The sequence below is a fragment of the Mustelus asterias genome, chromosome 12, assembly GCF_964213995.1.
Source record: "Mustelus asterias chromosome 12, sMusAst1.hap1.1, whole genome shotgun sequence".
NCBI classification, from domain to species: Eukaryota; Metazoa; Chordata; class Chondrichthyes; order Carcharhiniformes; family Triakidae; genus Mustelus; species Mustelus asterias.
Window position 1 is genome coordinate 13,813,116 of NC_135812.1, and position 27,053 is coordinate 13,840,168.

The window sequence follows — 27,053 nt, forward strand, 5'->3', positions numbered from 1 at the left end:
TAAATTTTGATATGATTTATTGTTGTCACATGTATTGGGATACAGTGAAAAGTATTGTTTCTTGCGCACTATACAGACAAAGCATACCGTTCATAAAGTACATAGGGAGAAGGAAAGGAGAGAGTGCAGAATGTAGTGTTACAATCATAGCTAGGGTGTAGAGAAAGATCAACTTAATGCGAGGTAGGTCCATTCAAAAGTCTGATGGCAGCAGGGAAGAAGCTGTTCTTGAGTCATTGGTGATCTCAGACTTTTGTACCTTTTCCCTGGCGGAAGAAGGTCGAAGGGAGTATGTCCGGGCTGCTTTTCCGAGGCAGCAGAAAGTGTAGACAGAGTCAATGGATGGGACGCTGGTTTGCGTGATGGATTGGGCGACATTCACGACCGCTGCTTCACGGTGCCGGGGACCCGGGTTCGATTCCCGGCTTGGGTCACTGTCTGTGTGGAGTTTGCACGTTCTCCCCGTGTCTGCGTGGGTTTCCTCCGGGTGCTCCGGTTTCCTCCCACATTCTGAAAGACTTGCTGGTTAGTTGCATTGACCCGAACAGGCGCCGGACTGTGGCGACTAGGGGAATTTCACAGTAACTTCATTGCAGTGTTAATGTAAGCCTTACTTGTGACTAATAAATAAACTTTAACTTTTTGTAGTTCCTTGCGGTCTTGGGCAGAGTAGGAGCCATACCAAGCTTTGATACAACCAGAAAGCATGCTTTCTATGGTGCATCTGTAAAAGTTGGTGAGAGTCATAGCTGACATGCCAAATTTCCTTAGTCTTCTGAGAAAACAGAGACGTTGGTGGGCTTTCTTGACTATAGCATCGGCGTGGAGGAACCAGGACAGGTTGTGATCTGGACACCTAAAAATATCTGATGTATCAGAGAATCCCTACAGTGCAGAAGGGGGCCATTCGGCCCATCAAGCCTGCAATGACAACAATCCCACCCAAGCCCTATCCCCATAACCCCACATATTTACCCGGCTAATCCCCCTGACACAGACAGTCATCCGAGGCCAGAATTGAACCTGGGTCCCTGGCGCTGTGAGGCAGCAGTGCTAACCACTGTGCCACCGTGCAGCCAGTATGAGCACAGAATGTTCTACACCCCTGTCTTTGGCTATTTTGTGAACCATTGTTAAGACATTGTGAAAAATACTGGGAAAAAAAGTCACTGTCGAACTTTTAGGCAAATGTACTTTGGAAAGGACATGAGGATAATGGTTCTTCCCCGGCTCAGTCTGTGCTGAGGTGACGTCAGTGGCGATCGGTTTATTGGCTGATCTGCAGCATCCATGGCAGTGGTTTTATTAATCTCATTTCTCTTGTTATCAAAACACCTGCAGTTTAATAGGAAGCTTTGGGTTTAATTGCGTTTACTGTGTCAGAAACTGTTATGAATTGCGATTCAGTAACATTGGAGATGGCTTGTAATAATATCCCTGCATCTTCGGCTTGGTTCTGGTGATAATCAGATCAGCCCCGGGTTTGAACGTCTGGCAGATCTGACTGCGCTGCTTTAGACAGTAGCAGGTGGGAAGATATCGCTGCCAAGATCCCAAAGGAAAGGGCTGAGGAAGCTTGTCCTCTCCGCCTCAAACTGATTCAGCCGCACCAATTTACACAGCAATTGATGTTTAAGTTTTAAGTTTAATTTATTAATCTCACAAGTAGGCTTACATTAACACTGCAATGAAGTCATTGTGAAAATCCCATGGTCGCCACACTCTGGCACCTGTTCAGGTACACTGAGGGAGAAGTTAGCACAGCCCAATGTACCTAACCAACACGCCTTTCGGACTGTAGGAGGAAACCGGAGCACCCGGAGGAAACCCACACAGGGAGAATGTGCAAACTCCACACAGACAGTGACCCAAGCCGGGAATCGAACCCAGGTCCCTGGCGCTGTGAGGCAGCAGTGCTAACCACTGTGCCATCGAGCCGCCAGAGGGTAGACAGGACCTTGGTTTTGCAGCTCAGCCTAAAGAGGGCATCTCCGACAGTGCAGCACTCCCTCCGTACCTCACTGGAGTATCTGGCAGGATGCATTGCTCCCGAGGGGGGGGCTTAGCCTCGCAAAGCCTCCTGACTCAGGGACAAGAAGGCTGAGCCAAGTGCAAGTTCTTTTGTCCCCTTCCCACCTCCACTTCCCTCATCAAACATCTTTTCTTTAAAGTTTATTTATTTGTCACAAGTAGGCTTACATTAACACTGCAATGAAGTTACTGTGAAAATCCCCCAGTCACCACAGTCCGGCCCCTGTTGGGGTACACTGAGGGTTAATTTAGCACGGCCCAATGCACGTAACCAGCACGTCTTTCAGACTGTGGGAGGAAACCAGAGGAAACCCACGCAGACACGGGGAGAATGTGCAGACTCTGCACCTGGGTCCCTGGCGCTGTGAGGCAGCAGTGATAACCACTGTGCCACCATGCTGCCCTAATGGGTCAGTCAGATGGCGGGGGGGAGGGGGGGGGGTGGAGGAGAACATGTTATCCCACTTCTTGCTCAATGCCTTTCGCGTCAAGCCCTCCCAAGTCAGGAATAGGCTGGTCGGCACCGTGGTTATTCCAGGGATTTCTCTTCCATGTTGACGCCAACTATGGGTTCCACCCCGCCTCAGAACCAAACTCCATGACTGATCTTCCTGCTACAGCCCCAGCCTCACTCTGCACCCCGTCCTCATTTGGACTTGTGACATCACGGCTTGTGAGTTCTCAGCTAAGGAACTTCCACTTAGTAAGGAAGTTAAAACTAGAGGACACAGCCTCAAAATAAAGGGGGGTCGGTTTAAGACAGAGTTGAGGAGGAACTTCTTCTCCCAGAGGGTGGTGAATCTCTGGAATTCTCTGCCCACTGAGGTGGTGGAGGCTACCTCGCTGAATATGTTTAAAGCGCGGATGGATGGATTCCTGATCGGTAAGGGAATTAAGGGTTATGGGGATCAGGTGGGTAAGTGGTACTGATCCACGTCAGATCAGCCATGATCTTATTGAATGGCGGGGCAGGCTCGAGGGGCTAGATGGCCTACTCCTGCTCCTATTTCTTATGTTCTTATGTTCTTATGAATAATGTGCAAAGAATTGAGCTGCTGTGTGCCAATGAGCATCACCTGCGCTTTTTAATAAGGCTTCATGGTAAGCTTGCTGATATATTGTGTATCAAACTCGATAATTAGACAGTTTGTGGTTCTTCTAGTGCTGAAGGAAAAGAAGGAGAGGAGTTGCATTTATGTAGCACCTTTAATGACAACAGGATGTGCCAAAGGGTTTTGCAGCCAGTGATGTGCTTTTGAAATATATCCATTGTTGTCACATTGGAAGAGTGCCACTCATTGTGCACTCAGCGAGTATCAGTGAGATAAAATAATGAGATAATCTGCTTTGGTAATGTTGTCCAGAACTTGACAGAGATCCCCAATTTTCCTTTCAGTCATGCCAGGGCACCTTTTGGGGTTTTTTAAAAAGTTCATTTATTAGTGTTACAAGTAGGTTTACATTAACACTGCAATGAAGTTACTGTGAAAATCCCCTAGTCGCCACACTCCGGTACGGGTACACTGAGGGAGAATTTAGCACGGCCAATGCCAATGTTCCGGTGCCTGTTTGGGATCAATGCACCTAACCAGCACATCTTTTGGACTGTGGGAGGAAACCCACACAGACAGGGGGAGAACGTGCAAACTCCACACAGACAGTGACCCAAGCCTGGAATCAAACCAGAGTCCCTGGCTGGCGCTGTGAGGCAGTGGTGCTAACAACTGTGTCACCCCAGAAAAGGGCCACAGAATCTCACCAGAAAAGGCCAGAGCTCCACCGAAATTGGGGAAACAGCTCAGTAAAGGAATCAAGGGTTATGTGGATAAGACACAGTGGCACAGTGCTTAGCACTGCTGACTTACAGAGCCAGGGACCTGGGTTCGATTTCCCAGCTTGGGTTACTGTCTGTGTGGAGTTTGCACGTGCTCCCCGTGTCTGCGTGGGTTTCCTCCGGGTGCTCCGGTTTCCTCCCACAGTCTGAAAGACGCGCTGGTGAGGTGTATTGATCCGAACAGGCGCCGGAGTGTGGCAACGAGGGAAATTTCACAGTAACTTCATTGCAGTGTTAATGTAAGCCTTACTTGTGACTAATAAATAAACTTTTCTTTAAGGTGGGAAAATGGAGTTGAAGATTTTCACATCAGATCTGTCATGATCTGATTGAATGGTGGAGCAGACTCAATGGGCTGAATGGCCTGTTTCTGCTCCTACATCTTATGGTCTAACGGGTTCCTGTGAAGTACTTTGCCAGGTATGTGTATAAATGGACACTGTTGTTGGTGTCCCAGTTGCAACGTTGAAACACGAAGGGTTAATGCACTGGTCGATATGGAAAGGTCTAGGAGAGTATGCGAGGCTCGGCAGTCGGGGCTAATTTTGTGAATTCCTCTCTGCCCAAGAGGGAAGGAAGAGGATCAAGAGTTTTCAAGGGTCCAGGTTGGTTTTCAATCCAGTCCAAAGTCTATTTGACCAGAAGTGATTCGTCTGAAATGATAGAAGATGTGTGGGTTAGGTGGATTGGCCACGCTCAATTGCCCCTTAGTGTCAGAGGGTTAGTAGGTTAAATAAGTAGGGTTGTGGGGGTGGGACCTGGGTGGGATTCTGGTCGGTGCAGACTCGCTGGGCTGAATGGCCACTTTCTGCACTGTAGGGATTCTGTGATTCTATAAAGGCAAAATACTGCAGATGCTGGAATCTGAAACAAAAACAGAAAATACTGGAAAATCTCAGCAGGTCCGACAGCATCTGTGGAGAGAGAAACAGAGCCAACGTTTCGAGTCCAGATGACCCTTGTTCAGTTCTGATGAAGGGTCATCTAGACTCGAAATGTTGGCCCTATTCTTTCTCCATAGATGCCGTCAGACCTGCTGAGATTTTCCAGCATTTCCTGTGTCCGAAAAGTTCCCTTTGTCCTATTCTGATTTGGCCGCAGCAGATACCCTCTGCACCACGCCGTGTTTTCAATCTCAGAACTCGGCAGAGGTCGGAAGGCTGAATGTTCAGAAGAAATCTCCGCTTACCAGACGTTCTGGTTTGGCGCGGATACCCTGGGTTTGCTGCATCCAGGTACCCTCAACTTTCCACATGTTTTAATGTCTTTAAAATGAATGCACCGGCAAATCCCACGCTGACATCTTTCCTTCGGCACGGTGGCACAGTGGTTAGCACTGCTGCCTCGCAGTGCCAGGGACCAGGGTTCGATTCCCGGCTTGGGTCACTGTCTGTGCGGAGTCTGCACATTCTCCCCGTGTCTGTGTGGGTTTCCTCCGGGTGTCTCCGGTTTCCTCCCACAGTATAAGGGATGTGTGTGCGGGTTAGGTGGATTGGCCATGCTAAATTGCCCCTGAGGGGGACTGGCTAAGGTAAACGCATGGGGTTATGGGAATGGGGCCTGGGTGGGATTATGGTCGGTGTGGACTCGATGGGCCGAATGGCTTCTTTCTGCACTGTGGGGATTCTTCGATTTTATGATTCTTGCTCACTGGCAGACCATCGACTGAAGCCACTCCTTCCCGTGGAGACTGACTTTCACAAGATTTAACTCCGGGCTGTGTTACCTGGCAAAGCTGTACCAGCTTGTTTCGCAAATTTGTTCCTGTTAGTTTGAGGTGTGAGGATTTGATCGTGTTGAACCAGATGTTGGATATAGAAGGTGCTCTCGCTGTCTTGTGTGAGTGGCAGCTTTAGGATTTTTACTGGGAAGGGGGAATTGGCTGACGGGCTTGTTCGACCTCTTTAACCGTCAGAATCCTGTGGAGGAGTTTCTCCTCACAAACTGTTTGGAGTTGAGCGGAACTCCACGGACACTACACCGGATCACAACTGAGCGCTGGGCATCAGAACTTTCTATCCGCGTGGAGGAATCTCTGTCGGTCCAGGGGGAGGAGTTGAGGATGCAGCTAGGGGCTTGGGGGCTGGGGGGAGAGGGGAGGGGTGACAGAAGGAGGTGTGGCAATAGGGAGGGGGGTGTGGGGATAGGGAGGGGGGTGTGGAGATAGGGAGGGGGGGCATGGGGACAGGGATGGGGAGATGGTGTGAGGATAGGGAGAGGGGGGATAGGGAGAGGGTGTGGGGATCTGGTGGGGGTGTGGGGATAGGGAGGGGGTGTGGAGATAGGCAGAGGGTGTGGGAATCTGGCGAGGGTGTGGAGATAGGGAGAGAGAGTGTGGATAGGGAGGGGGCTGTGGGGATAGGGAGAGGGTATGGGGATAGGGAGGGAGGGGGGTGTGGGGATAGGGAAGGGTTGTGGAGATAGGGAGGGCTGTGGGGATAGGGAGGGGGTATGGGGATAGGGAGGGAGGGGGTGTGGGGATAGGGAGGGGGTGTGGAGATAGGGAGGAAGTGTGGGGATAGGGAGGGGGTGTGGAGATAGGGAGGGGGTGTGGGATAGGGAAGGGGTGTGAGGACAGGGAAGGGGTGTGGGGACAGGGAGGGGGTATTCGGATGGGTGTGTGTGCGGATAGGAAGGGGGTGTGGGGATAGGGAGGGGGTATGGGGATAGGGAGGGGGGTGTGGGGATAGCGAGGGGGTGTGGGTATAGGGAGTGAGTGTGGGGATAGGGAGGAGGTGTGGGGATAGGGAGTGAGTGTGGGGATAGCGTGGGGGTATGGAGATAGGGAGGGAGTGTGGGGATAGGGAGGGGGTGTGGGGATAGGGAGGGGGTGTGGGGATAGGGAGGGGGTGTGGGGATAGGGAGTGAGTGTGGGGATAGGGAGGGGGTGTGGGGGCAGGGAGGGGGTGTTGGGACAGGGAGGGGGTGTTGGGATAGGGAGGGAGGAGGCTGTGGGGATGGGGGGGTGTGGGGATGGGGGTGTGTGGGGATAGGGAGGGGGTGTGGGGATAGGGAGGGAGGTGTGGGGATAGGGAGGGAGGTGTGGGGATAGGGAGGGAGGTGTGGGGATAGGGAGGGGGTGTGGGGATAGGGAAAGGGTCTGGGGATAGGGAGGGGGTGTGGGTATAGGGAGGGGGGATTGGGATAGGGAGGGGGGGATAGGGAGGGGGTGTGGGGATAGGGAGGGGGGATAGGGATAGGGAGGGGGGATAGGGATAGGGAGGGGGTTGTGGGGATAGGGAGGGGGTGTGGGGATAGGGAGGGGGGTGTGGGGATAGGGACGGGGTGTGGGGATAGGGAGGAGGGTGTGGGGATAAGAAGGGAGGGGGGTGTGGGGATAGGGAGAGGGTGTGGGGATAGGGAAGGGACTGGTGGTTGCAGGTGAGCATGTTAGGGGTGCAGGGAGGGAGGAAGGTATGAGTTTAGGCCTGTGGCTTGTGAGTGCCGAGGAAGAGTATGGAGGAGGCGCCTGTTGATATGGGATGGAATGGGGCGGGGGTGGTTTTGTCGGGGCAGAGGTGTGCTCAGCTGTGTGGTCGGGAGAGGGAGAGATTATTCGGGGCTTCCCGGTGTTGGTGACAGTAACCTGGGGGTTGTTGATCGAGGGAGTGGTTTGTAGGGGGTGGGTAGAGGCTTGTTGGGGGGGGGTGGGTGTTGGTTCGGGGTTATAAATGCAGCGAGGCTGGTGTCGATGCGAGTGGTGTTGCCACCACTGTGACACTAGCTGGAAACCCCTGTGAGGGGCTGAAACTGGATGTTTTCCAGTCTTGGCGAGGTTTCCAGGCGATTCCCAATTACCCCCTCTCCAGCCCCCACTTTCTGCCCCTCCCCTCCCCACATCCCCCCTCGACATCTGCAGCTTTGTGTCGGGGTCGGGGGGGGGGGGGAAAGAGATCCAGATTCCCCCCCCCCCACCCCACCCCCCGACCCCCTTTTTGTCCTGCGAGGGTTAACATCCGCAAGAAGCAACTTTTAACTTCCGACTGGCATTAACCGAAGCACAAGCAGCCCTGGAGGGGAAATGGATAGGACAGGGAGGGAGGGAGGAGCCTCCACAGTTGTCATGTCGCCGTGGCAACGCACAGGGGCGGAAAGTATATATGAGGCAAGGTATGGGAAAAATCCAGGAGGCTGGGAGTGGAGGGCAGGCGGACGAGTGCGTGGAAGCTGTGGAGCGGTTAGCCTGTGCTGAAAGCCTGTCAATGCTGACAACTCGTACGGCAGGGTGGGGAGGAGAGGTGTGGGCAGTTTATTCAGGGAGAAGTTCACTTGTGCGAGCAAATGTGCTTTCCGTGGCTGAGGGATGTTGCAGCCGGCAGCAGTAGTCAGGGACTGTGTACGATCGCTGACATATTAAAATCCAGCGGGGGGTCGAGCAAATCTCACTGCCGGCTTCGGACAGACACAGCCTCTGCCGGCTCCCAGGAAGCAGAAGCAAATCAGCTGCAGTCGCCGGGGTAGGCAGCCAGGTGACTTGAAGGTCACTGGAGAGAAAGGAACACAGATACACTCGCCTGACGGGCCGGTGGGGTGGGTGGGTCGGGGGGGGGACTTGGTGGGGAGTCCGGGGGGCAGGTACCTCGCGGGCAACCAGAAGGAGGGGAGCATCCACCCCGTGGCGGGGTCCTGCCCAGAGCTGGAAGAGCGGGAGCCGAAGCGGCGAGGGAGCCCGGAGCGCCGACCCGACATGGCCGGAAAGAGCGAGAGGGCGCCCTCCAGAAAAGCGGGGCTCCGCGCGGCCGTGGTACTGATAGGGTTACTGCACCGATCTCGCAAGGAAAAGCTGAGAAGGTACGACTTGCTTTCCGTGCTGCCTTACCCGTTCCTTAACCACTTAAGTGCCGGTGTTGAGATTACGTGCAGTGAGGGCCCGTTGAGGGGAAACTTATTAAAGTGGCATTGTCCAGACAAGCTGCGACATAGGCGCGTATTGCAAGCATCGGATGGGGCTCACTGAGTACACATTTGACCATTGCCATAGATGTGCAGGTTAGGTTGATTGGCCGTGCTAAATTGCCCCTTTCGTGGGGAGGACTAGCAGGATAAATACGTGGGGTTACGGGGATAGGGCCTGGGTGGGATTGTTGTTGGTGCAGGCTCGATGGGCTGAATGGCCTCCTTCTGCACTGTAGGGATTCGATGATCAGTTGGACCCTATCATCACAAGCTCGATATTTCCTCGATATTAATATTTAAAGGGTTACCATCTCCCGGGAAATAAGTGACTGGCGATTCTCTTGTTTGTTAGAGGGGGCACAAGTCATGGTGACCCCCGCAATGATGAGTTTCAGCAAGATTTGCACCGCGTGTCTGTAAACAAATGGTGGGGAGGGATTAAAGTTTGCACGTTTTTCTCTCCCATGCAGTTAGCGCTACATTGACTTGTTTGCCTTTCACTGGGCACGCTTTCAGGAAGGCTTTAACTTGGCTGCATGACTTTCAGTGACATACTGTGGTGATGTATTCAAATATGGAGACAGAATTCGCAGCAACTTGCATTTACGTAGCATCTTTGGATTAAGTATACAGTGTGAAAAACATTGCGGACGTGAGGGTCTGCTCTCTCTAAGAGAATCATGTCCCAAATTGTGCCTCTCTGTAATATATAAATTTTATTCATTAGTGTCACAGATAGGCTTACATTAACACTGCAATGAAGTTACTGTGAAAATCCCCTAGTCGCCACACTCCGGCGCCTGTTCGGGTTTCACTGAGGGAGAATTTAGCACGCCCGATGCACCCTAACCAGCACGTCTTTCAGACTGTGGGAGGAAACCGGAGCACCCGGAGGAAACCCACACAGACACAGGGAGAACGTGCAGACTCCACACAGACAGTCACCCGAGCTGGGAATCGAACCCTGGTCCCTGGCGCCCCGTGAGACAGCAGTGCTAACCACTGTGCCGCCGTGCGTCCAATCAGAAGCAGGTTTGGGGTACTTATGATGTGTATGTGGTGTGGAAGAACTTGGGAGATACAGGGAACCAGCTGGCTCTTCTCAATTCTGTCGCTGCTGTGAATAAATTAGCAAACCACTAACATTTAACTGATTATCTTATGTGTGATCATTGGGAAGGTGCACAAGATAAGGAGATGTCTCGGTCCCACTGGCAGCCTGTCAAACTCCTGATTACGGTAAGAGTTTTAACAACACCAGGTTAAAGTCCAACAGGTTTATTTGGTAGCAAATGCCATTAGCTTTCGGAGCACTGTATTCTGTATCAGTATTCTGAATCAGTATTCTGTAACTTGATTTTGTGTCTCTGTGCCCTGTTTGAGAGCAGATATCCACTCCATCTGACGAAGGAGCAGCGCTCCGAAAGCTAATGGTATTTGCTACCAAATAAACCTTGTTGGACTTTAACCTGGTGTTGTTAAAACTCTTACTGTGTTTACCCCAGTCCAACGCCGGCATCTCCACATCAAAATTCCTGATTAAGAGTAATTTCCATGTAATCACAATGGAGATGCTCTCCCAATGCACAGGGTGCGCACAGAGAGGGAGAGAGAGCAAGCTGGGTTATTCATTCGTGGGACATGGGTGTTGCTAGCTGGTCAGCATTTATTGCCCATCCCTAGTTGCCCTTGGAGGCAGTTGAGAGTCAACCACATTGTTCTGGGTCTGGAGTCACGTGTGGGCCAGACCATGTAAGGACAGCAGATTTCCTTCCCTAAAGGACATTAGTGAACCAGATGGGTTTTTCCGACAATGGTTTCATGGTCATCAGTAGATTCTCAATTCCAGTTTTTTTTATTGAATTCAAATTCCACCATCCGTGGAGGGATTCGAACCCGGGTCCTCAAATTCATTAGCTGAGTTTCTGGATTAATAATATAGCAATAATACCACTAGGCCATCCCCTCCCCTAGAGGGAGAGATTTCAGAAGCTCCCTCCACAGAGACACCAGGTATTTTTAACTGAATTCAAATTTCACAACCTGCCGTGGCAGGATTCGAACCCGGGTCCCCAGAACATGAGCTGAGTTTCTGGATTAATAATCTAGCGATAATACCACTAGGCCAATGCCTAGTGGATTAAGCTACTGGTACAGGTGGAGGTGGCAGGGGTTTGAGGGAGCTCATATCCACTCATAAGAGACACACAACAGCCCCCTCAATTTATTCAAAAGGATCTACAGGCGGGATTCTCCAGTCTTGACCCGTTGCGGACGAGAATGGAAAATTCCATTCACTTGCAGCGGCACTGGAGAATCCCAGCCTCCAAGAAGGATGGAAGATTTTGGCGAACATTTCAAAAGCTTTGTCATTAAAGTCCATTGCACTTGCTTCCCCTATCGGATCAATTTTAAACCTCCAATTCTCACCAGAATTTTGAGATCATAGAATTCCTCTAGTGCAGAAGGAGGCCGTTTGGCCCATTGAGTCTGCACTGACCCTCTGAAAGAGCTTCCTACCCAGACCTACTCACCACCCTACCCCGTAGCCCCACGTATTTACCCTTCTAATTCCCCTAACCTACACATCTTGGGAACTAAGGAGCAATTTAGCCCTATTTAGCAATTTAGGAGTTGCTTCAGTCTGAGAGTGAGCAAGAATCATAGAACCCCTACAGTGCAGAGGGGAGGCCACTCGGCCCATCGAGTCCAGACCGACCACAATCTCACCCAGGCCCCACCCCCATGACCCCATGCATTTACCCTAGCCAGTCCCCCTGACACTACGGGGCAATTTACCATGGCCAATCCATCTAACCTGCACAACCTTTGGACCGATGGAGTTTGAGGACTTAGGTTAAAAGGGACAATGGCAGGGAGGAAGTGTTAGGTTTTTTAGGGAACATTAAAACTGACAAAGTCCCAGGGCCTGATGGCATCTATCCTAGACTGCTCAGGGAGATGAGAGATGAAATTGCTGGGCCTCTGACGGAAATCGTTGTCGCTTCTTTGGACACAGGTGAGGTCCCTGAGGATTGGAGGATAGCGAATGTGGTCCTGTTGTTTAAGAAGGGTAGCAGGGATAACCCGGAAAATTATAGGCCGGTGAGCTTGACGTCCGTGGTAGGGAAGTTGTTGGAGAGGATTCTTAGAGACAGGATGTATGTGCATTTAGAATGGAACAATCTCATTAGTGACAGGCAGCATGGTTTTGTAAGAGGGAGGTCGTGCCTTACAAATTTGGTGGAGTTTTTTGAGGAAGTGACAAAAACAGTTGACGAAGGAAGGGCCATGGATGTCGTCTATATGGATTTCAGTAAGGCATTTGACAAAGTCCCACATGGCAGGTTGGTTAAGAAGGTTAAGGCTCATGGGATACAAGGAGAAGTGGCTAGATGGGTGGAGAACTGGCTTCGCCATAGGAGACGGAGGGTAGTGGTTGAAGGGTCTTTTTCCGGCTGGAGGTCTGTGACCAGTGGTGTTCCGCAGGGCTCTGTACTGGGACCTCTGCTATTTGTGATATATATAAATGATTTGGAAGAAGGTGTAACTGGTGTTATCAGCAAGTTTGCAGATGACACAAAGATGGCTGGACTTGCGGATAGCGATGAGCATTGTCGGGCAATACAGCAGGATATAGATAGGCTGGAAAATTGGGCGGAGAGGCAGCAGATGGAATTTAATCCGGATAAATGCGAAGTGATGCATTTTGGAAGAAATAATGTAGGGAGGAGTTATACAAGAAATGGCAGAGCCATCAAGAGTATAGAAACACAGAGGGACCTAGATGTGCAAGTCCACAAATCCTTGAAGGTGGCAACACAGGTGGAGAAGGTGGTGAAGAAGGCATATGGTATGCTTGCCTTTATAGGACGGGGTATAGAGTATAAAAGCTGGAGTCTGATGATGCAGCTGTATAGAACGCTGGTTAGGCCACATTTGGAGTACTGCGTCCAGTTCTGGTTGCCGCACTACCAGAAGGACGTGGAGGCGTTAGAGAGAGTGCAGAGAAGGTTTACCAGGATGTTGCCTGGTATGGAAGGTCTTAGCTATGAGGAGAGATTGGGTAAACTGGGGTTGTTCTCCCTGGAAAGACGGAGAATGAGGGGAGATCTAATAGAGGTGTACAAGATTATGAAGGGGATGGATAGGGTGAACGGTGGTCCGTAACCCTCTATTCCTTTCATATTCATGTGCTTATCTAAAAGCCCCTTAAACGCCCCTATCATATCTGCCTCCATCATCACCCTGGCAGTCCATTCCAGACACCTACCACTCTCTCTGTAAGAAACTTGCCCCTCACATCTCCTTTGAACTTTCCCCCTCTTACCTTAAGTGCGACCTCCCTAGTATTAGACATTTCAACTCTGGGAAAAAGATTCTGACTGTCAACCCGATCTCTACCTCTCATCATTTTATAGACTTTGATCAGGTCTCCTGATCAAGGGGAGATCTAATAGAGGTGTACAAGATTATGAAGGGGATAGATAGGGTGAACGGTGGGAAGCTTTTTCCCAGATCAGAAGTGACGTTCACGAGGGGTCACGGGCTCAAGGTGAGAGGGGCGAAGTATAACTCAGATATTAGAGGGATGTTTTTTTACACAGAGGGTGGTGGGGGCCTGGAATGCGCTGCCAAGTAGGGTGGTGGAGGCAGGCACGCTGACATCGTTTAAGACTTACCTGGATAGTCACATGAGCAGCCTGGGAATGGAGGGATACAAACGATTGGTCTAGTTGGACCAAGGAGCGGCACAGGCTTGGAGGGCCGAAGGGCCTGTTTCCTCTGCTGTACTGTTCTTTGTTCTTTGTTTGTTCTTTGTCAGTGAAGGAGAGGAAAGGTGCCCCCGTGTAGACCCCTAACACTCTTGTTAAAGGTGGTGGACGGTCAGGAGCCGCCTCAAAGCATCGCGGAAAGCGAGGGTGATCTCACTCGTCCTTCTGACAGGAGTTACAGGCCATCCTCATCAAGTCAGGGCGAGTTGAGTGCGATCCGATATATCGCTGTGTCTGTCTGAGTTATGGTGCAGATGTGAGACTGCTGCAGCTGCAAGAAGCTGCAAGAGGATTGACCTTCAACGCAGTGACAATTAAAAATCTCTCAGGGTGGCCAGCCTTGCCTCGTCTGTGTCAGCAAAAAACAGGAAGGCTTGCATTTACGTAGCACTGCTCACTACCACTGGACGTCTCTAACCCCTTAACCACCACTGAGGTCGTTTTGAAGTGTAGTCACCGATGTAATACAGGAAATGCCGCATCCCATTTTTGCACAGTGCGATCCCACAAACAGCGACATAGAATCCTGAAGCAGAAGGAGGCCATTCGGCCCTTTGAGCCTGTTCTGCCATTCATTATGATCATGGTTCATCATCAAATTCAATATCCTGATCCCGCCTTCCCCCCTTGGTCCCTTTAGCCCCAAGAGCTATATCTAATTTCTTCTTGAAATTGCATCACATTTTAGCCTCAACTACATTCTGTGGCAGTGAATTCTGCACATTCACCACCCTCTGGATGAAGAAATTTCTCCTCACCTCAGTTCTAAAAGGTTTACCCCTTACCCTAAAACTATGACCCCTAGTTCTGGACTCCCCCACCATAATAGTGACTGGATAATCAATTCTTAATGATGTTGATTGGGGGATAACTTCCCTGTTCTGCTTCCAAATAGTGCTATGGGATCTTTCACATCTATCCATCCGATGGGGGTGGCACGGTGGCACAGTGGTTAGCACTGCTGCCTCACAGCACCAGGAATCTGGTTTCGATTCCCACCTTGGGTCACCGTCAGTGTGGAGTTTGCACATTCTCCCCGTGTCTGCGTGGGTTTCCTCCGGGTGCTCCGGTTTCCTCCCACACTCCAAAATGTGCGGGTTGGGTGGATTGCTAAATTTCTCCTTAGTGTCAGGGGGTCTAGCTCGGGTAAATGCATGGGGTTATGGGGAGAGGGTGTGGGTGGGATTGTGGTCGGGTGCAGACCCGAGGGGCCAAATGGCCTCCTTCTGCACTGTGGGATTCTACAGCGCTGGTGGTTTGATGTCTTATCTGACGGTGCCCTCAGTGTTGTGCCGTATTCAAGACCTGGGGTGGGACTTGGACCTTGAGTGGTGTGATTTGCAGCAAGAGTGTAGAGTAATGAGCCACAGCTGACTGAAGGTCATCCGGTCGGGGGAGGGGGGAATTGAGTACATAAACCTGCCAGAAGCCTCACCGAGGGAAGTGCTGCATTGTTGAAGCTGCAGTATAGGGTATTAAACTGAAACCCCAATTGTCTGATCAGGTGAATGTAAAAGATCCTCAAAGACAGTTACCTTTTGAACAGCATGCCCAAAACACATCAAGGTTATTCATCCCCATGCTGTTTGTGGAATGTGACTGTGCACAGATTTGACTGTGATACGTTCGTCTACAAAACAACAGTATTTAATGCAAACACATTGGCCAGTAGAAAACTGAGCCCTGTCCGTATACCTTTCACAAGGTTGTCAATCGTGACACTTTCACAGAACATTGACAGGTCTGAGAAAACGAGTGTTGCACTACTGAAAATAACCAAATCCTCCCACAGTCCAAAGATGTGCAGGTTAGGTTGGTCAGCCATGCTAAATTGCCCCTTGATTTGATTTGATTTGATTTATTATTGTCACATGTATTAACATACAGTATTATTTCTTGCGCGCTATACAGACAAAACATACTGTTCATAGAGAAGGAAACAAGAGAGTGCAGAATGTAGTGTTACAGTCATAGCTAGGGTGTAGAGAAAGATCAACTTAATGCGAGGTCGGTCCATTCAAAAGTCTGACAGCAGCAGGGAAGAAGCTGTTCTTGAGTCGGTTGTTATGTGACCTCAAACTTTTGTATCTTTTTCCCGCCGGAAGAAGGTGGAAGAGAGAATGTCCGGGGTGCATGGGGTCCTTGATTATGCTGGCTGCTTTTCCGAGGCAGCGGGAAGTGTAGACAGAGTCAATGGATGGGAGGCTGGCTTGTGTGATGGACGGGGCTACATTCACGACTCTTTGTAGTTCCTTGCAGTCTTGGGCAGAGCAGGAGCCATACCAAGCTGTGATACAACCAGAAAGAATGCTTTCTATGATGCATCTGTAAAAGTTGGTGAGGGTCGTAGCAGACATGTCAAATTTCCCTCCTTCTGAAAAAGGAGAGGTGTTGGTGGGCTTTCTTAACTATAATGGCAGCGTGGGGGGACCAAGACAGGATCTGGACACCTAAAAACTTGAAACTCTTGACCATTCCTACTTCATCCCCATTGATGTAGACAGGGGCATGTTCTCCTTTATGCTTCCTGAAGTCGATGACTATCTCCTTCGTTTTGTTGACATTGAGGGAGAGATTATTGTTGCCGCACCAGTTCACCGGATTCTCTATCTCTTTCCTGTACTCTGTCTCGTCATTGTTTGAGATCAGACCCACTACTGGTGGTGTCGTCAGCAAACTTGAAAACCGAGTTGGAGGGGAATTTGGCCACACAGTCATAGGTGTATAAGGAGTATAGTAGGGGGCTGAGAACACAGCCTTGTGGGGCACCAGTGTTGAGGATGATCGTGGAATAGGTGCTGTTGCCTATCCTTACTGATTGGGGTCTGTGGGTTAGTAAGTTCAGTTGGAGAGGGAGGAGCCAAGCCCCACGCCATGGAGTTTGGAGATGAGTATTATGGGAATAATGGTGTTGAAGGCTGAGCTGTAGTGGATAAATAGGAGTCTGACATAGGTGTCTTTGTTATCTCGGTGTTCCAGGATTGAGTGCAGGTCCAGGGAAATGGCGTCTGCTGTGGACCTGTTGCAGCGGTAGGTGACTGTCGTGGATCCAGGTAGTCTCGGAGGCAGGAATTGATTTGTGCCATAACTAACCTTTCGGAGTACTTTATAATGATGGATGTCAGAGCTACCAGACGATAGTCACTAAGGCACACTGCCTGGCTTTTCTTTGGTACAAGACAACGTCCCAAGATATATAGGTTAGGAAGATTTGTAGGGTAAATACATGGGGTGACGGGGATAGGTCCTGGGCAAGAGTCGGTGCAGACTCGATGGGCCGAATGGTCTCCTTTTGCACTGCAGGGACTCCATGGGCGGGATTTTACGGCCACGCTCGAGCGAGACTGGAAATTCCTGCCATTCCCGCCAAAGATGTGCGGGTTAGGTTGATTGGCCATGCTAAAATTGCCCCTTAGTGTCCTGGGATGCGTAGATTAGAGGGATTAGTGGGTAAAATATGTACGGATATGGGGGTAGGGCCTGGGTGGGATTGTGGTCGGTGCAGACTCGATGGGCCGAATAGCCTCTTTCTGTACTGTAGGGTTTCTATGATTTCTATGAGGTCAACGGACATTTTCGTTGTCCGCGCCTCGCTCGCTCCGATTCCGTGGCGGGTGAGGCGGTCAAATTCCGGCGTCGGATTCTAAATGCCTCTCTGCGATTCGATAGCAGGAGCTGTTTTTTGAACGGAAGCAATCTGTTACTTTCTTGCTTGTTTACCTTTGGCGGCATATTTCTATTTGTTACATTTTTGACCTTATACCCAGCTGATTTCCTCTAACTCATGTCCCACATCCTAGATTCATTCACCACCTTACAGGATTGAGGTGAACATTTGGCTTGAATCCAGCTGTCCTTTCGAACGCTGGATGTAAGTAATTGAACTCATCACAAGCACCAAAGTGATTGGAGCTGAACTCTGAGCCCCAACCTCAAATTTCAGAATTGCATTTTGATTTGTTTCTCGTCCTGAATGTATCTCCCAGGACAAAGCAACCCGCCTGATTGGCACCACTGTCACAAATACTCACTCCCTCCACCAAACAGTGGCACTGCAGCAACTCACCAAGACCCCTTCAACAGCACCTTCCAAACCCACATTCACTACCATCTGTGAGGACAAGAGCAGCAGATACCTGGGAACACCGCCGCCACCTGGAGGTTCCTCTCCAAACCACTCACCCTGACTTAGAAATACATCGCCGTTCCTTTACTGTCGCTGGGTCAAAATCCTGGGATTTCCTCCCTAACAGCACTGCGGGTGTACCTACACCCCAGGGTCTGCAGCGGTTCAAGAAGGGCAACTAGGGATGGGCAATAAACGCTGGCCTGGTCAGAGATGGCCACATCCCATAAGCGAATTTTAAAAAAGTTGTACTTGGGCCAATATGACACCCTATCATATTGTCAGAGGATCCCAGTGGACTTTGCACAGTGGAGCATTAGATCATGGGTATCGCTTAGACATAGTAGGAACCTCCCCCTCTCTTCCCCCCACCCCCCAACATCCCCAATCTCACGATGGCCATTCAATCTCTCCTTAAAGAACGCAGGTGGCCGTCTGCGTATTTTTCCGATTGTGAATATCATAGAATCCCGACAGTGCAGAAGGAGGCCGTTCAGCCCACCAAGTCTGCACTGACTCTCTGACACAGAATCTTACCCAACCCCACCGCCCCACCCTATCCCATGCTCTAACCCATCTAACCTACACATCTTGGGACACGAAGGGGCAACTTACCATGTCCAATCTACCTCACCTGCGCATCTTTGGAGTGTGGGAGGAAATCGGAGCACCCGGAGGAAACCCACGCAGACACGGGGAGAATGTGCTGACTCCGCACAGACAGACACCCAAGGCCGGAATTGAGCCCGGGTCCCTGGTGCTCTGAGGCAGCAGTGCCAACCGCTGCGCCACCCTGTGCCAAATTGTGCGTTGAGTTTACTTCCCTTTGCCACCAGCTTTAACACTTCCTCCAAGCACCTGGAAAACCAGGTAAAAGTGCAAACCATATTCAATGATCCATTACTCAAAAACTGACGATTCCTTCCCTTTATGTTCTTCTGTTCCTTCCTCCCCTGCCACCACCCATCCCCCATTCCCAATGAGCTGGGCGTGCTGCCAACCTGCAATTGGGAGGTGAATGGGAAAAGCCTTCATTGTCTCCCGGGGACCTTACTTTCTCGAGATTACCTCACAAAAATTCCCATCACAAACACCTGAAACTCTGAAGGGAAAAGAATCCGGAAGTAGCAGGTCTCTATTTTTGCAGGGTCCCTTCTCGGATTATTTGAAGTGGGAATTGCTCCATCCAGGTTTGACACGTATTAATCCGACTGGTCTATAGGGCTGTCCCCTAACTCTAGAAACAGTGAGATTAAGTGCCAAATATAGATTCATACACCAGATACCACAGCCCATCTTTATTCCAGTCAGTACCTCACAAGCACCAAGCTGCCCCGCCTGTTGTTTTGAATATTAAACAACATTAGCGTAAAAGGAAATATTTCACAATATACACATAAATGAGAATGAGAGCTTGGCTGAGTGTAGTTTCTCCGTCCAGAGAAAGAATGTGCTGAGCCCCCGTCGCACTGTGCAAATGTTTATGGAATCCTGGCTTCCATTACCCTTAGAGCAGATAGGTGCTTGATGGCCGGTGCAGACATGATGGGCCGAAGGGCCACGTTTTGTAAATGGGCGGCATGGTGGCACAGTGATTAGCACTGCTGCCTCACAATGCCAGGAACACGGGTTCGATTCCGGCCTTGAGTAACTGAATGGGGTTTGCACGTACTCCCTGTGTCTGCGTGGGTTTGCTCCGGATGCTCCGGTTTCCTCCCACACTCCAAAGATGTGCGGGTTAGGTTGACTGGCCATAGTAAATTGCCCCTTGGTGTTAGGGGGACTAGCAAGGAACGGGGTCCTGCATGGGAATGTTGTCAGTCCAGGCTCAATGAGCCGAAAGGCCTCTTCTGCACTGTAGGGATTCTATGGTTCTAAGTGTTGACCCCTCACTTGTGGCAATGATGGCAATCCTAAACTTGATCTGTCTCTTACTGGAAGCTCACGGGAATTCCTGATGCGATAAATCTGATTTTAACTCCTGCAGATCACTGGCAATCTCTCACTCCTGCCTACGTTATCATTCTAGCTCACCTTTCCGATTCACGTTGTCCCCTTCTGTCCATCACTCTCAATTGGTACGTAGCAAACCAGACCGCACTGACTTTGGGCAGCACGGTGGCACAGTGGTTAGTACTGCTGCCTCACAGCACCAGGGACCCGGGTTCAATTCTGGCCATGGGTGACTATCTGTGTGGAGTTTGCACGTTCTCCCCGTGTCTGCGTGGGTTTCCTCCAGATGCTCCAGTTTCCTCCCAGAGTCCAAAGATGTGCGGGTTAGGTGAATTGGCCATGCTAAATTTCCCCTTCGTGTCAGGGGGATTAGCAGGGTAAATACCTGGGGTTACGGGGAAAGGGTGGGATTGTTGTTGGGGTGGGCTTGATGGGCCGAATGGTCTCCTTCTGCGCTGTGGGAGTCTATGATTCTATGACTTACAGCTCCCCTGAGGGAGGTGGATGCTGCGAATGATTGGACAATCTTCCTCATTGGATACTTCAGGGCTGGTTAAATTAAAACTCCCTAAAATGTTTTACTTTCTTTGAGGTTTCTCTGCGAAGAACTCACCATTTTTATTACTTTGATGCCATAAAAATATCAGCAACTTCAGCACCCGTGTGTCGGATGTTCTGCTGAAAAATGATGTGCTTGCCCTCGAATCTTTGCACGAACAGCTCAGCTCAGATTCCTGTGAGGAGAGCGATTGTTTCTTTGCTATTGTTCAAATTAAAATCTTCCAAACCCAACTCAGGTCAAAGGAGTTGATTTAAAGTTTATTTATTAGTCTCAAGTAGGCTTACATTGACACTGCAATGCAGTTAAAATCCCCTAGTCGTCACACTCCGGTGCCTGTTCGGGTACACTGAGGGAGAATTTAGCACGGCCAATGCACCTAACCAGCACATCTTTTGGACTGTGGGAGGAAACCGGAGCACCCGGAGGAAACCCACGCAGACACGGGGAGAATGTGCAGACTCTGCACAGACAGTGACCCAAGCCTTGAATTGAACCCGGGTCCCTGGGGCTGTGAGGCAGCAGTGCTAACCACATTTGGGGGAGAGGCATGGACTGGGAGATGGGATCAACTCGGAACATAAGTCTTGGATTTAATTTGATCAGTGAGCGTGTCGACCGTGGTTTAGTCTGGCCTCTTAAACCAAGAGGTTCTGATTTGAAGCAAATTACTGCGGAGGCTTTGACAAAGGGTCGTCTGGACTCAAAACATCAGCACTTTTCTCTCCTGCTGAGATTTTCCAGCATTTTCTCTTTTGGTAGTGATTTTAAGTCCCACTCCAGAATTTGAGCACACAACTCCAGGCTGGATCCCTCCGGAACAGCACTGCGAGAGTGCGGCACAGTCATTATATGTTTGTCTTTCACACAAGACATTAAACCAAGGCGGATATAAAAGATCCCGTGGCACTATATCGCAGAGGAGCAGGGGGAGTTCTTCACTGGTGTCATAGAATCCATGTAGTAAGAAGTCTCACAACACCAGGTTAAAGTCCAACAGGTTTATTTGGTAGCAAATACCATAAGCTTTCGGAGCACAGCTCCTTCGTCAGAAGGAGTGGATATCTGTGTCTTTGATAGTTAGCTGTGCATAAATTGGCTGCTGTGTTTTGCTACATTACAAAGTGCTATCTGCCCGGCTAGTTCAATCGGTAGACCATGGCATTCTTAATCTCAGGGTCGTGGGTTTGCGCCCCATGTTGGGCACCACTATTTTGGGACGGCACGATGGCACAGTGGTTAGCACTGCTGACTCACAGCGCCAGGGACCCCGGATTCAATTCCAGCCTCAGGTCACTGTCTGCGTGGAGTTTTGTACATTCTCCCCATGTCTGTGTGGGTTTCCTCCAGGTGCTCCGGTTTCCCCCTCACACTGCAAAAAGATGTTCAGCATAGGTAGATTGACCATGATAAATTGTCCCAAAGTGTGTAAATTAGATGGATTAGCCATGGTAAATGTGTGGGGTTATGGCGATAGGGCGGGGGATAGGGTCTGGGTAAGATGCTCATTCGGAGAGTCAGTGCAGACTCGATGGACCGAATGGCCTCCTACTCCGCTGTAGGGATTCTATTGCCGGAATCGGGGCGGGTGAGGCTCGCAGAACGGCATTCTCTGTTGGCTTCGGGTGGGATCTTACGAGCCTCGGGTGGGCGAGGCGGTAAAATTCCGGCAGATGATTCTATTCTATGTAAGTGTTTAAAAGCGCCGGTCGACCGTAAGGGCAGGATTTTCTGGGCCCGCAAACTGAAAATTCCCACCCGAGGTTAACAAACCTTTTAATGATCCGTTAAATGGTCCATCCCATTTGCGACAATTCCCGTGACAGGCGGGATCGGAAAATAGACCCTTAAGTTGCTCCGGGATGTTCTGATGTGGTGATAGGTGCTACGTAAATGTAAATCTTGCTTTTTATGATTACCATTAATATACAGCACCAGCTGTACCTTTACTCCCTCATTGTGTAGGTACAGTCCAATCTATTAACGTCATCGGCTGATAGGCTGTATTAAACAGGTGACCACGATATAGGAGAGGCAGAAAGAAGTCAACACTGCTCTTGCAAAGGTTGGGAAACAGTAGAGAGTTTGAGGAAAAAAGACAGAGGATGGGATTCTCCAGCCCCACGCGCGCCCCAGGACCGGAAATTCCCGCCCCAGCTTAAAGGACCTTTGACCTGGTCCGCTGAATTTTCAATCTCACCCGCTACGATTCCCACGGCGGGCGAGACGGGGGATTTTCAGTCCGGAGGGTGAAATCTTCCACCCCTGACAGGTGTGGGACGGGGCACTAAATTTGGCATGTGTTACCCACTGCCGGGAAATTAGTTTGGAACTCTGACCTCCGGATTATGACGGTGGGCTAAAGGTGTGTGTGGAGTTTCCCAATGGTCTATGTCGGGAACTTAGTGAGTATTGCGTTCAATCCCAATTACAGGAGGGTTGTGGAGGCTTTGGAGAGGGGGCAGAAGATGTTTACCAGGATTAGAAGGTATGAGCTATAAGGAGAGGCTGGGCAAACTAGGGGTGTTTTCTCTGGAGTGGCGGAGGCTGAGGGGAACAAAGAACAAAGAACAGTACAGCACAGGAAACAGGCCCTTCGGCCCTCCAAGCCTGTGCCGCTCCTTGGTCCAACTAGACCAATCGTTTGTATCCCTCCATTCCCAGGCTGCTCATGTGACTATCCAGGTAAGTCTTAAACGATGTCAGCGTGCCTGCCTCCACCACCCTACTTGGCAGCGCATTCCAGGCCCCCACCACCCTCTGTGTAAAAAAACATCCCTCTAATATCTGAGTTATACTTCGCCCCTCTCACCTTGAGCCCGTGACCCCTCGTGAACGTCACTTCTGATCTGGGAAAAAGCTTCCCACCGTTCACCCTATCTATCCCCTTCATAATCTTGTACACCTCTATTAGATCTCCCCTTGATCAGGAGACCTGATCAAAGTCTATAAAATGATGAGAGGTAGAGATCGGGTTGACAGTCAGAATCTTTTTCCCAGAGTTGAAATGTCTAATACTAGGGAGGTCGCACTTAAGGTAAGAGGGGGAAAGTTCAAAGGAGATGTGAGGGGCAAGTTTCTTACAGAGAGAGTGGTAGGTGTCTGGAATGGACTGCCAGGGTGATGATGGAGGCAGATATGATAGGGGTGTTTAAGGGGCTTTTAGATAAGCACATGAATATGAAAGGAATAGAGGGTTACAGACCAAGGGCATGCAGAAGGGATTAGTTTAATTTGACATCATGTTCAGCACAACATCATTAGCCGAAGGGCCTGTTCCTGTGCTGTACTGTTCTATATTCGAACTACATTTCCATCCTCCATTCACTTGCATCTCATAAATGCTTATTATAAAACTAACTGACTGGAATTAGGTTCCCCTCCAAGTTAAGGGGCCACCAGCGAGAATTTAGAACGATATGTTTCCCGATGGTGGCATCTGCCCAGCGAGCTTCAGTTCATCAGCGACTTGGAGGTCCATAGACCTTGCTTTCTCCATCTCGGGGACCTTGGGTAACTTCTCCAGAGTGCCGTGAGCAAACACTGCTGGAGAAGGGAGGCAGGTGAAGGCTAGAAGTGTGGACGGAGTGGGGTAGGATGGAGGAAAGGCTGGGACAGGGGAGGCAGGCTGACGGGGGAGGGGTGGCAGAGTGGCGAAGGTTTGGGGGAGTGTCCGGGAAAGGCTGGGAGGGATGTGTTTTAGACGGTGGTGTACATGTTGTCGAAGGTAGGTTCCCGGGGGGTAGAGGTCAGGGGACTGATGATAGGAGGGAAATGTCACGGTCAAAGGGGGAGTGGGTTGCGGTAGGGGGGGCAGGTCCAGGATCAGAGTCTATTCAATTAAGGTCTCATTGAGTGGGCCATGGAGGGGGAAAAGGAGGTTAATTTGGGGAACGGGAGGGAGCAGGGTCTGGAAGGGTCTAGGTTCGATAATGGGTGTCAGCTCTGAGTAGAGGCAAGGACATGGTGGTGAATCAGGATAGGGTCTAGGTGGTGGTGGTGTTCCCATCTGTCTGCTGCCCTTCTCCTTTGAGGTGCTGGAGGCGATGGCCGAGTGGTATTATTGCTAGACTTATTAATCCAAAAACTCAGCTAATGTTCTGGGAACCCGGGTTCGAATCCCACCACGGCAGATGGTGCAATTTGAATTCAATAAAAATATCTGGAATTAAGAATCTACTGATGACCATGAAACCGTTGTTGATTTTTGGAAAAACCCATCTGGTTCACTACTGTCCTTTAGGGAAGGAAATCTGCTGTCCTTACCTGGTCTGGCCTACATGTGACTCCAGAGCCACAGAAATGTGGTTGAGTCTCAACTGCCCTCTGAAATGGCCTAGCAAGCCACTCAGTTCAAGGGCAACTAGGGATGGGCAATAAATGCTGGCCAGCCAGTGACGCCCACATCCCGTGAATGAAAAAAAAAGATGTCATGGATTTGGAAGGTGCTGTCAAAGGAGCCTCATTGAATTAACTACGGTGCACCTTGTAGATGGGACACACGGCTGCCATTGTACGCCAGTGGTGGAGGGAGTGAAAGTTAAGAGAAAGGGTAGCCATCAAGTGGGCTGCTTTGTCCTGGGTGGTGTCAAATTTCTTGAGTGTTGTTGGAGTTGCACCCATCCAGGCAAGTGGAGAGTATTCCATCACACTCCTGACTTGTGCCTTGTAGATGGTGGACAGGCTTTGGGGAGTCAGGAAGTGAGTTATTTGCTGCAGAGTTCCTAGCCTCTGACCTGCTCTTGTAGCCACAGTATTCATATGGCTGGCCCAGTTCAATGTCTAGTCAATGATAACCCCCCCGGGATGCTGATAATGTATTGGCAAGGTCTCTGGGCAAATGGCGCTGCGTTTAGGTGAAATATTGCCATGTGATCTGAGAGGGCCTTGGTTTAACATCTTATCCGAAAGATGCCACCCCCGGCAATGCAGCACTCTCTCAGCGTTACACTGGAGTGAGGCTTGAACCTACAAGTTTCTGAGTAAGAATTTGGGGCGACACGGTGGCCCAGTGGTTAGCATTGCTGCCTCACAGCGCCAGGGACCCGGGTTCAATTCCGGCCTCGGGTCACTGTCTGTGTGCAGTTTGCACGTTCTCCCCGTGTCTGCGTGGGTTCCCTCCGGGTGCTCCGGTTTCCTCCCGCAGTCCAAAGATGTGTGGGTTAGGTGGATTGGCCATGCTCAATTGACCCTAGTGTCAGGGGGAGTTAGCAGGGTAAATATGTGCGGTTACGGGAATAGGGCCTGGGTGGGATTGTGGTCGATGCAGAGTTGACTGGCTGAATGGCCTCCTTCTGCACTGTAGGGATTCTATAAGTGAGAGTGCTAGCAACTGAGTGAGGCACAGCTGACATAAATAAAGCCAAAAAACCTGGCAAAGTCTCCTTCAGGAAAGTGTTTTTTCTGCTATCTCAGTATAATTGGCTTGAAAAGAGAGAACAACTGACAGAGCAAAAGAGCAAAAGAACAGCCTTGTGAGAAACATCTATGAGAGAGAGAACTCGTGTTAGAGAGACTGAATTACATCATCATCACCTATTCCTAATTGCCTGTCATTTTTATATCTATGAGTTTGCGATACAGACAGCACTACAATACTAACTTCTGGGAGTAACCATTGACCAGAAAATGGACCAGTCATATAAATACTGTAGCTACCAGGGCAGGTCAGAGGCTGGGAGTCCTGTGGCGAGAAACTCACCTCCTAATTCCCCAAAGCCTGTCCACTATCTACAAAGCACAAGTCAGGAGTGTAATGGAATACTCTCCACTTGCCTGGATGAGTGCAGGTCCCATACGATCAGGATAAAGCAGTCCACTTGATTGGCACCCCTTCCACAAACAATCACTCCCCCCATCACCGACACCCAGCAGCAGATGTGTGTGCCGTCTACAAGATGTCCTGGAGGAATGCACCAAGTCTGCTTAGGCTGTACCTTCCAAGCCCGCCACCATCTAGGAGGACAAGGGCAGCAGACACATGGGAACACCACCAGCTGCAAGTTCCCCTCCAAACCACTCACCACCCTGACTTGGAAATATATTGGCTGTTCCTTCCCCGTGGCAGGATCACAATCCCAGAACTTATTCCCTAACAGCACCTCAGGGACTGTAGTGTTTCAAGAAGGCAGCTCGCCGCCACCTTCTCAAGGGAGTTGGACAATAAATGCTGGCCTAGCCAGCGATGCTCACATCCTCCCAATGAATTATAGAAAATCTGCCAGTGTTATGCCAACACATCAGCCAGAACCATACTTTTGCTTTCCAAATGCATCAGCTGAGACATTTGGTGGCACGGTAGCACAGTGGTTAGCACTGCTGTCTCACAGCGCCAGGGACCCGGGTTCGATTCCGGCCTCGGGTAGCTGTCTGTGTGGAGTTTGCACATTCTCCCCGTGTCTGCGTGGGTTTCCTCCAGGTGCTCCAGTTTTCTCCCACAGTCCAAAGATGTGCGGGTTAGGTGGATTGGCCGTGGTAAATTGTCCCTTAGTGTCAGGGGGATGAGCAGGGTAAATACGTGGGGTTAGAGGGATAGGGTGGGATTGTTGTCGTTGCAGGCTCGATGGGCTGAATGGTCTCTTTCTGCACTGTCGGGATTCTGTTATACTGCCTCCATTCTATGTTTAAGAACTTCAGTGAACTGTTGTGTTTAATTCTGTGTTTCTTTTACTCACCAGCTATTTAATCTGTAGCATAACGACTTTGAGATGGTATTGTTTGCAGACATTGCTTCTTCATAAATATTTATAGGCTTAATGGTTGGAAATGGAAAAAAAACCCAAAACTTTTCAGTATTCATAGAATTCCCAGCCTGGCCATGTTTATTAATGTATTCACTAAATTGACCTTCTGTGGCGAGCAGACATCTATTTTCTCCCG

General features: G+C 50.2%; 2 protein-coding genes across 23 annotated transcripts in view; one reads left to right on the top strand and one right to left on the bottom strand.

The window, feature by feature from the left end:
• exo5 (exonuclease 5) overlaps positions 1 to 27,053 on the bottom strand; it is a 449,516-nt gene that overhangs the window by 213,540 nt on the left and 208,923 nt on the right. The window lies entirely within an intron of this gene.
• LOC144501264 (rap1 GTPase-activating protein 2-like) overlaps positions 1 to 27,053 on the top strand; it is a 361,906-nt gene that overhangs the window by 163,698 nt on the left and 171,155 nt on the right. For 15 of the 22 annotated variants that reach the window (XM_078224788.1, XM_078224796.1, XM_078224800.1 and 12 more), the window contains exon 1: positions 8,009 to 8,656. The exons of the other annotated variants lie outside the window; for them this stretch is intronic. In XM_078224788.1, coding sequence (XP_078080914.1) covers positions 8,553 to 8,656 — 104 coding nt within the window. In that variant the 5' untranslated portion in view covers positions 8,009 to 8,552. Of the gene's footprint in view, positions 1 to 8,008; positions 8,657 to 27,053 lie in introns of those variants that run through there. 22 annotated transcript variants of the gene reach the window in all.